The 12429-nt window shown below is 44.6% G+C and overlaps 1 protein-coding gene across 2 annotated transcripts; it reads left to right on the top strand.

Moving 5' to 3' along the window:
* Nucleotides 1-2595: 2595 nt before the first annotated feature.
* ebp (EBP cholestenol delta-isomerase) lies at nt 2596-11632 on the top strand. 2 transcript variants are annotated; one of them, XM_024139838.2, is made up of 5 exons: nt 2596-2673; nt 6336-6663; nt 6858-6894; nt 11157-11287; nt 11375-11632. In XM_024139838.2, the coding sequence occupies exons 1-5, from the start codon at nt 2644-2646 to the stop codon at nt 11587-11589; spliced, it is 741 nt and encodes a 246-aa protein (XP_023995606.1). In that variant the 5' UTR covers nt 2596-2643; the 3' UTR covers nt 11590-11632. The 2 variants fall into 2 exon arrangements, with proteins under 2 accessions (XP_023995606.1, XP_023995607.1); XM_024139839.2 differs by having other exon boundaries at nt 2607-2828.
* Nucleotides 11633-12429: the final 797 nt, after the last annotated feature.

Below are 12429 nucleotides of genomic sequence, written 5' to 3'. Positions count from 1 at the left end.
ACAGTACCCGTCAAAGGTTTGGACACACCGACTCAATCAAGGGTTTTTCTTTATTTTTACAATTTTCTACATTGTAGAATATTAGTGAAGACATCAAAACTATGAAAGAACACATATGGAATCATGTAGTAACCAATAAAGTGTTAAACAAATCAAATATATTTGAGATTTGARATTCTTCAAAGTAGCCACCCTTTGCCTTGATGACAGCTTTGCACACTCTTGGCATTCCCTCAACCAACTTCACCTGGAATGCTTTTCCAACAGTCTTGAAGGATTTTCCACATATGCTGATGTAACAGTTTAGCTTCCGTCCCTCTCCTCGCCCCTACCTGGGCTCGAACCAGGGACCCTCTGCACACATCGACAACAGCCACCCTCGAAGCATCGCTCCACAAAAGCCACAATTACTTCAAGGCCTCAGAGCGAGTGACGTCACTGATTGAAACGCTATTAGCGCGCACCACCGCTAACTAGCTAGCCATTTCACATCGGTTACACTCACCCCCCTTTTGACCTCCTCCTTTTCCGCAGCAACCAGTGATCCGGGTCACGGCACCAATGTAACAGTATAGCTTCCGTCCCTCTCCTCGCCTCGAACCAGGGATCCTCTGCACACATCAACAACTGACACCCACGAAGCATCGCTACCCATCGCTCCACAAAAGCCGCGGCCCTTGCAGAGCAAGGGGAACAACTACTTYAAGGCCTCAGAGCGAGTGACGTCAACGATTGAAACGCTATTAGCGCCCACCACCGTTAACTAGCTAGCCATTTCACATCGGTTACACTGAGCACTGCTGTTCCTTCACTCTGTGGTCCAACTCATCCCAAACCATCTCAATTGGGTTGAGGTCGGGTGATTGTGGAGGCCAGGTCATCTGATGCAGCACTCCATCACTCTCCTTCTTGGTCAAATAGCCCTTACAAAGCCTGGAAGTGTGTTGGGTCATTGTCCTGTTGAAAAAACAAATGATAGTACCTCTAAGCACAAACCAGATTGGATGGCGTATCACTGTTGAATGCTGTGGTAGCCATGCTGGTTAAGTGTGCCTTGAATTCTAAATTAATCATATATAAATATATATATGCAGTGCATTCAGAAAGTATTCAGACCCCTTGACATGTTTCACATTTTGTTAAGTTACAGCCTCATTCTAAAATGGATTAAATTGTTATTTTTACTCATCAATCTATACACAATACCCCATAATRACAAAGCAAAATGACTCTCAGGCAATGAGAAACAAGATACTCTGGTCTGATGATACCAATATTGAACTCTTTGGCTGAATTCCAAGCGTCACGTCTGGAGGAAACCTGGCACCATCATTACGGTCCTCATTCTTATCTTTGCACTTTCCTTCTAAAATTGAACAGAACATAGGCTGTACTAAAGGCTAGTCCACACTGAAGATTTTTTGGAGAGGGTCTATTCATAAAATATTTTCGGAAGAAGCCTTTGACTCTCYTCCTGAACTGCCACCTTAAGCCTACACAGAACAGCCATTGGTTAGGCAGCACACAGAAACGTTTTTGATCAGCAAGAGCAGAGCATACCAGGCTCAGACTTGGAATATCCATTGCGGTGTGTAATGATGCCTAGTTTTATTTACACCATCCCAGCAGCTATCTTAGAAATATAACTTTGCTCTCTGCTTACCGAGCATACACTTTTGTAGTCTATAGCCTATGGATCATTTGATTGAGACCACACTACATAGTCTATAGGCACACTTGATATTGGCACACTTGATATTGGCACACTTGATATTGGCACACTTGATATTGGCACACTTGATATTGCAAGTCTAAAACACTGAGAAATATAGAAATGTCATAAATTACATGACCCTCCCCTGGAATAGATTTAAAAAATTGTAAACCCTCCAATTGACAGAAACTGAAAAAGCATGACCTCCCCCATTTTCCTCCAGGTAACACTTCAGTAAATGTAGATCCATCCCTTACAATAGTACAGGTGGAGATCGAATTTCAATATTAAAACAATGTTGCAAGTGTCGGAGAGACAGACAGCAACGATTATACAAAATTCCGCTGTTGAAAAGCAATTACTAGTCTTAAAGAAATGGGAGACAATGTCTAGATGCTTTTTTACAGTGGAAATGACGTGTATAATTTGTCAGGCTGGACTGATAAAACAGTGGATTGCGCAGTGAGATGGAACAGAGTAAATAGGCATTTCAACTCATAGATTTAGCAGGTGGTGATTTGTGGAATAGACACCGCCACCCGTTCTATAATCCCTGACACGATTTGGAGGTTTATTTTTCATAAACGACCGTATCATATTCTTTGAAACTACAGCATTTAACAAAATAGCTTATCAATATGGTTTTAGTACTTTAGGACATTCATACATCATCTTTGTTATGATTCATTTGTTGACGGTAACTAGTCACACTTCCGTGTGTGATACATTTCATTGGCCGACGACTTGTGACAACATCCATGTTCCGAGACGGCTAACCAATCGACAGTTTCTAAAATCTCACGTGTGTGGCTTCGGCACATAATGTTGGCTGTTTGATTGGCTAATGTTATCACAAGGGTCCGCCTACTTTTAACCCCTTATTCCCGAGCCACAAATGGATGTGCCGAAGTCTGTCTGAATGATCTTCTATGTTTACACCTGATTGGAGTAGGAATAAGGTAGCTAGCTGAGTGGGTGGAACCTGTAGGAATATMTATCTCATATTGCTGTCAGATCTTTCATTCTTGGAGCGTTCGTCCCATTGGAAATCGAGGTTTGAGGAACTTGGCTTCTCTATTCAGCTTTAGCTAGCATCTTCATCTCTACCTCCGCAGTAAGTTGGTTAACGTTACACAGAGAAATTATACAAAACTAAATTACTCAAGACAGCTTTCACTGTCAGAGAACGAATGTTGGATACGGAATTATGGTGACTGTGTGTACGCGCGTAGTTTAGCAGTTAAAATGGATGTGCCAGTAAAGCCGATTGTACGAACTCAGAGGTGAAAGTAATGCGGTCCGGTATGGCGTCCCGGCTACAAAAATAAATTGTTGGAGTACGCGATTCCAGTAAAGCGTGAGCCTATCACAATTATTACAACAAACATATATAGGCTTTACAGCATTATTTAACAACTGCATGTCAGCCGCATGAAAAATGTGCGAATTGACTGGAAACCGGGTGGTATAAACCCCACTTTGCGTTGTGGTTTGAGGAGAACACTTACATTTTGTCAAGGCGGGTAAGCCTAATGTTACAATACACGTAGGTGTGTTGTAACATGTTTTTCCCCCATTCATCCAGTTGCGGGTGCATAGTGCACTGTTGGGGTCTGGATGCTGAAATGATTTTGTGAGTGGACTGACGTGCGCGGGTAGTCTACAGGAGCTGCTTGGTTTAGTGATTGTTTGACCATCAGATGACTGGTTGTGTTTATGCCACATTAAAAGGCATGGGCGGTATGTCCATAGAGTAAATTCAATTGCCAAAAATAGTCTATACATAAATAAATAAAATCATTCAAAATCGGCTACTACACCAGAAAGTAAATACCAAAATAGATAATTATTGAGTTGAGACTGTCAGTGAAAAGCAGAGAGACCCAGCCTAGCATATTGCAATATTTAAAAATACAATGGTGAAAAAACTGTTAGGAAAGCAAATGGCTGTTGGTGTAAAGAGATGATGAAAAGACTCCAATCTGTCTTTAAGTGATCAAATTTCTTAACTTAATTGAGTGAACTAGTAGTCTGTCGTATTGGCACCAGCGGAGAACATTGGCCATATCCCCAGTAGCATATTCACGGTCTTTATCATTGGGTCAGTGCCATTTTTGTGTTTGTTTTTGGACAATACATTCCTCCAGGTTAGATGGAAGTCATTTTCTATTTGTGTCTCGTTGGCCTATTATATGGATCAGACAACATCGTTCTTAATGATCTGTTTTAGCAGTGTCCGCTGAGTAGGCTACCCTGTAATTTCTGTAGTAAAACAAAAACATCTACTTTCACTATACGATTTTGGTAGAGTTTCTTTCCCAGACAAGTTTTTGAGATCGGAGACAAAATCCCAATGTCTGTTTACTCGGGGCACGCAACCGTCTCCGGCGCTTGTTTAATGTAAGCGGGACTGAGATGCAATCTGGGTGCTACCGATCTCGTCTTTAAGCAGTCCCGATATTTCCAAACTTTAGATTTTATCGGCACAATCTGCAATGCTCTTGTAGTGTGAGATGTGCAACAACAAGTTTTGCCCTTTCCCACTTGGACAAAAGGAACACTTATGTGAGACTGCTGTTATTTTTATTTTATTTAACCTTTATTTAACTAGCCAAGTCAGTTGAGAACAAATTCTTATTTACAAATACAGCCTACCCCGGCCAAACCCTGACCTGGAAGATGCTAGGCCAATTGTGCGCCGCCCTATGGGACTCCCAATCACGGCCGGTTGTCATACCCTGTTTCGATTCCAGGCTGTATGTACTGACGCCTCTAGCACTGAGATACAGTGCCTTAGACCGTTGTGCAACTCGGGAGTCATTGACTACAGCTCAGCGTTCAACACCATAGTGCCCACAAAGCTCATCACTGAGCTAAGGACCCTGGGACTAAACACCTCCCTCTGGATCCTGGACTTCCTGACGGGCCGCCCCCAGGTGGTGAGGGTAGGTAACAACACATCTGCCACGCTGATCCTCAACACGGGGGCCCCCCAGGGGTGTGTGCTTAGTCCCCTCCTGTACTCCCTGTTCACCCATGACTGCATGGCCAAGCACGACTCCAACATCATCATTAAGTTTACTGATTACACAATAGTGGTAGGCCTGATCACCGACAACGATGAGACAGCCTATAGGGAGGAGGTCAGAGACCTGGCCGTGTGGTGCCAGGTCAACAACCTCTCCCTCAATGTGAGCAAGACAAAGGAGCTGATCGTGGACTATAGGAAAAGGAGGTTCCGAACAGGCCCGAATTAACATCGACGGGGCTGAAGTGGAGCGGGTCGAGAGTTTCAAGTTCATTGGTGTCCACATCACCAACAAACTATCATGGTCCATACACACCAAGACAGTTGTGAAAAGGGCACGACAGCACCTTTTCCCCCTCAGGAGACTGAAAAGATTTGGCATGGGTCCCCAGATCCACAAAAATGTATCCAGTTGCACTATTGAGAGCGTCCTGAACGGTTGCATCACAGCCTGGTAGTCTGTACGGCCCAGTAGATTAGTGGCCAAGCTTCCTGACATCCAGAACCTACACTATCGTTCAAATGTTTGGGGTCATTTAGAAATGTCCTTGTTTTTGAAAGAAAATCCCCCAAAAATTGTCTATTAAAATAACATCAAATTGATCAGAAATACAGTGTAGACATTGTTCATGTTGTAAATGACTATTGTTGCTGGAAATGGCTGCTCAAATGTTTTTTATATTGTAATTTTTTAAAATGGAATCTACCTAGGCGTATAGAGGCCCATGATCCGCAACCGTCACTGTGTTCCAATGGCACATTGTGTTAGCTAATCCAAGTTTATCATTTTAAAAGGCTAATTAATCATTATAAATACCTTTTGAAATTGTTAGCACAGCGGTTGTTGCTGATTTTAAAGAAGCGATAAAACTGGGTTTCTTCAGACTAGTTGTGTATCTGGAGCATCAGCATTTGTGGGTTCGATTACAGGCTCAAAATGGCCAGAAACAAAGAACTTTCTTCTGAAACTCATCAGTCTATTCTTGTTCTGAGAAATTACGGCTATTCCATSYGAGAAATTTCCAAGAAACTGAAGATCTCATACAACGCTGTGTACTACTCCCTTCACAGAACAGCGCAAACTTTCTCTAACCAGAATAGAAATTGGAGTGCGAGGCCCCGTTGCACAACTGAGCAAGAGGACAAGTACATTAGTGTCTAGTTTGAGAAACGGACACCTCACAAGTCCTCAACTGGCAGCTTCATGAAATAGTACCCGCAAAACACCAGTCTCAACGTCAACAGTGAAGAGGCGACTCCGGGATTCTGGCCTTCTAGTTAGAGTTGCAAAGAAAAAGCCATATCTCTGTCCAGTGTCTGTGTTATTTTGCCCATCTTAATCTTTTATTTTTATTGGCCAGTCTGAGATATGGGTTTTTCTTTGCAGCATCCCGGAGTCGCCTCTTCACTGTTGAAACTGGTGTGTGAACAATATGGTAGAAACTCTCCAGTTACGCTTTCACCAATACAGTGTTTTAAATGTAATGTAAGGCAGTGAATGAGTGCACACTTCAGTAGAAGGATAGAGAATTGGAACACAGCCTTAGCCTCTATGAAGGGGCAGCTGGTAACATGTCTCTCACTGATTGGCAGATGGCGAAAAGCCCCGTCCGAGCTGCTGGCGTCCCCCACCCCTATTGGCCGCGGGACCTGTCCATCCCAGGCTACGTGGCGAACGATAGATCAATGCATGAGATCCTGTCCTTCCTCTTCTCTGTGTCGGGTCTCTTCCTGCTGTCCACCTGGGTCCTGACGGGCCGGAAGTGGGCCAGGGATGGCCGTGGTCAGGAGTTTGGGGTGGGCAGGCGGCTGGCTATCTGCTGGTTTGCTGTCTGTGCATTCATCCACGGGGTCATTGAGGGATGGTTCTCTCTGTACTATGACATCATCCCCTCAGACCAGAGCTTCCTGTCTCAGCTGTGTAAGTTGAACCTAGTGCTGGAACCCTATGGTAGAACCTCCATTCACTACTAGAACTCTCTAGTAGAACATAGTACTAGAACCCTCCGGTAGAACCTCCATTCTCTTCTAGAACCCTCATATTGCAAGAAAAAGGAAATGAGAACCCACAACAAGCAGAACTAACAGAACGTTGTCTTCTCTCATTGTCCGCAGGGAAGGAGTATTCCAAAGGAGACAGCCGATATGTCATGTAAGTTTTTTTTACTTTCGCTTTCTTTTTTATACTGTACGAAAATATAAATGCAACATGTCAAGTGTTAGCTGAGATAAAAGATCCTAGAAATTTTCCATACGCACAAAATGTATTTCTCTCAAATTTTGTGCACACTTGTGGTGTGGTGTGGCATATCAATAAGCTGATTAAACAGCATGATCATTACACAGGCGCACCTTGTGCTGGGGACAATGAAAGGCAACTCTAAATTGTGCAGTTTTGTCACACAACACAATGCCACAAGTTGAGGGAGAGTGCAATTGTCATGCTGACTGCAGGAATGTCTACCAGAGCTGTTGCCAGAATTTAATGTTCATCTCTCTACTGTAAAACAACATTTATTTTAGAGAATTTGTCAGTATGTCCAACTGGCCTCACAACCGCAGACCATGTATAACCACGCCAGCCCAGGATCTCCACATCCAGCTTCTTCACCTGTGGGATGGTCTGAGACGAGCCACCCAGGCAGCTGATACAACTGAAGAATTTCTGCACAAACTGTCAGAAACAGTCTCAGGGAAGCTCAACTGCTCGTCGTCTTGACCTGACTGCAGTTCGGGGTCGTTACAGACTTCAGTGGGCAAATGCTCACCTTCGATGGCCACTGGCACACTGGAGAAGTGTACTCTAGATGGATTAATCCCGGTTTCAACTGTACCGGGCAGATGGCAGACAGTGTATGGTGTCGTGTGGGTGAGCGGTTTACTGATGTCAACGTTGTGAACAGAGTTCCCCATGGTGGAGTTATGGTATGGGCAACGAACGCAATTGCATTTTATCAATGGCGATTTAAATGCACAGATACCGTGACGAAATCCTGAAGCCCATTGTCGTACCATTCATCTGCCGCCATCACCTCATGTTTCAGCATGATAATGGCCATTGAGCATGTTCGGGATGCTCTGTATCGACGTGTACAACAGTGTGCTCTATTTCCCACCAATATCCAGCAACTTAGCACAGCCTTTTGAAGAGTGGGACAACATTCCAGAATCAACAGCCTGATCAACTCTATGCGAAGGAGATGTCGCACTGCGTGAGGCAAATGGTGGACACACCAGATACTGAGATTCACAGACTCAGAATCAGTGTTTTAATAATCACATCTACAGGGTTGCAGGTGTGATTGCAGGGTACAGTGAACATCTTAGGCTCCGAGCTCTAACATACAGGAAATAAAGTTATGAAAATGGTTATATAAAAACTATAATAGAGAGAGCACTGTAGCAGTGATGAATAAATAAATGTCCATTGGTGTGGAGGCAGAGTAAAGATAGGTGGAATGACCATAGGGGAGCGGCGTGACCATTGAGTGGGAGAATGACCGCCGGAGATGGCACCGGAGAGGATGGCACCGGAGAGGATGGCTGCCATTTAATGGGCTCTTAACCAACTGTGCTATTTTGTTTTATTTATTTTTTGTAACTTTATTTTCTACATAATGTTGCTGCTACCGTCTCTTATGTACGAAAAGAGCTTCTGGACTAGAGGTCGACCGATTATGATTTTAACGCCGATACCGATTATAGGAGGACCAAAAAAAGCCGATACCGATTAATCCGCCAAATTTTTATATGTTTTTTTATAATGACAATTACAACAATGCTGAATGCACACTTTTTTATTTTAACTTAATATAATACATCAATAACATCTATTTAGTCTCAAATAAATAATGGAACATGTTCAATTTGGTTTAAATAATGCAAAAACAAAGTGTTGGAGAAGAAAGTAAAAGTGCAATATTTGCCATGTAAAAAAGCTCACATCAACACCATTTTCCCAGAAACCCTAGACCCGCTCCAATTTGCATACCGCCCCAACAGATCCACAGATAATCTCTATTGCCCTTTCACACCTGGACAAATGGAACACCTATGTGAGAAGGCTGTTCATTGACTACAGCTCAGCGTTCAACACCATACACTGGTGTGTGCTCAGTCCCCTCCTGTACTCCCTGTTCACTCATGACTGCACAACTCCAACACCAAGTTTGCCGATGACACAACAGTGGTAGGCCTGATCACCAACAACAACGAGACAGCATATAGGGAGGATGTCAGAGACTGCCAGACTGCCAGGACAACAACCTGTCCCTCAACTTAACCAAGACTAAGGAGATGACTGTAGACTACAGGAAAAAAAAGGACCAAGCACGCCCCCATTCTCATCGACGGGGCTGTAGTGGAGCATGGTATGGCAACTGCTCGGCCTCTGACCGCAAGGCTCTACAGAGGGTAATGCGTACGGCCCGGTACATCACTGGGGCCAAGCTTCCTGCCATCCAGGACCTCTGTACCAGGCGGTGTCAGAGGAAGGCCCTAAAAATTGTCAGACTCTAGTCAATCAAGTCATAGATTGTTCTCTCTACTACCGCACAACAAGCGGTACCGGAGCGCCAAGTCTAGGTCCAAGAGGCTTCTAAACAGCTTCTACCCCCAAGCCATAAGACTACTGAACGTGTACTGGGCCGTACGCACTACGCTCTTTAGGGCCTTGCGGTCGTAGGCCGAGCAGTTGCCGTACCAGGCAGTGATGCAACCAGTCATGATGCTCTCGATGGTGCAGCTGTAGAAGCTTTTTTAAGGATCTGAGGACCCATGCCAAATCACAGATCTTCATTGTACAGGGTTTAAACACGGGTTCCCATGCTTGTTCAATGAACCATAAACAATTACTGAACATGCACCTGTGGAACGGTCGTTAAGACACTAACGGCTTACAGATGGTAGGCAATTAAGGTCACAGTTATGAAAACTTAGGACACTAAAGAGGCCTTTTTACTGACTCTGAAAAACACTAAAATAAAGATGCCCAGGGTCCCTGCGTGAACTTGCCTTAGGCATGTTGCAAGGAAGCATGAGAACTGCAGATGTGGCCAGGGCAATAMATTTCAATGTCCGTACTGGGAGACGCCAAAGACAGCGCTACAGGGAGACAGGACGGACTGCTGATCGTCCTCGCAGTGGCAGACCACGTGTAACAACACCTGCACAGGATCGGTACATCTGAACGTCACACCTGCGGGACAGGTACAGGATGGCAAGAACAACTGCCCGAGTTATACCAGGAGCACACAATCCCTCCATCAGTGCTCAGACTGTCCGCAATAGGCTGAGAGAGGCTGGACTGAGGGCATGTAGGCCTGTTGTAAGGCAGGCCCTCACCAAACATCACGGGCAACAACGTTGCCTATGGGCACAAACCCACCGTCGCTGGACCAGACAGGACAGGTAAAAAGTGCTCTTCACTGAAGAGTCGCGGTTTTGTCTCACCTGGGGTGATGGTCGGATTCACGTTTATCGTCGAAGGAATGAGCGTTACACCGAGGCCTGTACTCTGGAGCGGGATCGATTTGGAGGTGTAGGGTCCGTCATGGTCTGGGGGGTGTGTCACAGCATCATCGGACTGAGCTTGTCATTATTGCAGGCAATCTCAACGCTGTGCGTTACAGGGAAGACATCCTCCTCCCTCGTCAGGATGACCCTCCAGCATGTCAATGCCACCAGCCATACTGCTCGTTCTGTGCGTGATTTCCTGCAAGACAGGAATGTCAGTGTTCTGCCATGGCCAGCGAAGAGCCCGGATCTCAGTCCCATTGAGCACATCTGGGACCTGTTGGATCGGAGGATGAGGGCGAGGGCGAGGGCCCCCCTGTGTGGAGGAGGTAATGTTGCCTACCTTCACCACCAGGGGGTGGCCCGTCAGGAAGTCCAGGACCCAGTTGCATAGGGAGGAGACTCAGGGCTGTGAGCTTTGGAATGAGCTACACTATGGTATAAGGCTGAGCTGTAGTTGATGAACAGCATCCTCACATATGCATTCTTTTTGCATTCTCCAGGTGGGTAAGGGCAGTGCGTTGTCAGGTGACCTGTCGGGGTGGTAGGTGATTGGAGAGGGCGGAGTGTGTCGGAGGTGATATGATCTTTGACCAGCCGCTCAAAGCACTACTGACACTATTTTTTTTTAATCCACACCCCTACTTTTTTATTTTTTGGTACGATGTCTGACCAACAGATGCATATCTGTATTCCCAAAATCCATAGATTAGGGCCTAATGAATTTCTTTCAAATGACTGATTTCCTCATATGAACTCTGACTCAGTAAAATCTTTGAAATTGTTACATTTTGTGTTTATATTTTTGTTTAGTAACTAACTGTAGTCTGAGAACAATTCAATCAACTGCTGAGTGTGCTCTCTCTCCTCCTGTTCTATCACTCTCTCCTCTCCGTGTAGAGCTGATAACTTCACGGTGTGTATGGAGACAGTAACAGCCTGGTTCTGGGGTCCATTGAGTTTGTGGACGTTGTTTGCCTTCCTGGCCAACAAACCATGCCGCTTTGTCCTGCAACTCATTGTCTCTCTTGGTAGGTACACTGATACAGTACCTGGGGGGGGGTTGAGCTTATTCTGATCTGTGTTTTTAAGGATGACATTTTATTATCTTATTCCAGGTCAGCTGTATGGGGCGGTGCTGTATTTCTACACTGAGCACCGTGATGGTTACAGCCACAGTCAGATGGGTCATCCTCTGTACTTTTGGTTCTATTTTGTCTTCATGAACGTCCTCTGGATCATCATTCCTCTGGTCCTCATACTGGATGCATGGAGACACCTGCAGCAGGCCCAGACACACACTGACCTCGCCCAGAAGGAGAAGACCAACTGATGAGCAGGGGTGGGTGGGAGAGCAGCAGAGGTGGGGGGGGGGGGGGGGGATTAAAAAAAAAAAAAGGATATCAAAGTAGCTAGACGGAGAAAGGCAGATATTTTTAGCGCTGTTGAACAGAACTCTGATTAATAATAGTAATGTTTGTGAACTGACCAAACAAAATAATGTTGATAGATACATGATACAGTGTATGTGTGGTTTGTATTGAATATTTTTCATAATTTGTTGGAATTATGCAATGTGAATGTTTCCTTTTTCTAAACTGATTAAACACATGACGACATGTGGTGTTTGACTCTTATCTGTTAGTTTAACTGTTGTGTACAGCGTATTCAGACCCTGTCCCTTTATGTTACAGCCTTATTCTAAAATGGATTAAATTAATAGTTTTCCTCATCAATCTACCCCCATAATGACAAAGTGAAAACAGGTGTTTGGAAATGTATACATTTTTAAAAACTGAARTACCTTATTYACATAAGTATTCWGACCCTTTGCTATGAGACTTGWAATTGAGCTCMGGTGCWTCCTGTTTCCATTGATCATCCTTGAYGTTTCTACAACTTGATTGGAGTCCACCTGTGGTAAATTCAATTGATTAGACTTGATTTGGAAAGGCACACACCTGTCTATATAAGGTCCCACAGTTGACAATGCATGGCAGCGCAAAAACAAAGCCATGAGGTTGAAGGAATTGTCTGTATAGCTCCGAGACAGGAATGTGTCGAGGCACAGATCTGTGGAAGGGTGCCAACACATTTCTGCAGCATTGAAGGGGCCCAGGAACATAGTGGCCTCCATTCTTAAATGGAAGAAGTTTGGAACCACCCAGMCTAT

Source organism: Salvelinus sp. IW2-2015, unplaced genomic scaffold, assembly GCF_002910315.2.
Source record: "Salvelinus sp. IW2-2015 unplaced genomic scaffold, ASM291031v2 Un_scaffold1928, whole genome shotgun sequence".
NCBI lineage: Eukaryota > Metazoa > Chordata > Actinopteri > Salmoniformes > Salmonidae > Salvelinus > Salvelinus sp. IW2-2015.
The sequence above is the reverse complement of the archived record's forward strand: the minus strand, read 5'-3'. Positions and strand labels throughout refer to the sequence as shown.

What these genes read in the sequence shown, in the direction of transcription:
- ebp (XM_024139838.2), top strand. Translation starts at nt 2,644, where the DNA reads ATGTTTACACCTGATTGGAGTAGGAATAAG. An exon ending in GAGCTTCCTGTCTCAGCTGT is followed by an intron (nt 6,664 to 6,857) that starts GTAAGTTGAACC and finishes CATTGTCCGCAG; the next exon opens with GGAAGGAGTATTCCAAAGGA. An exon ending in GCAACTCATTGTCTCTCTTG is followed by an intron (nt 11,288 to 11,374) that starts GTAGGTACACTG and finishes ATCTTATTCCAG; the next exon opens with GTCAGCTGTATGGGGCGGTG.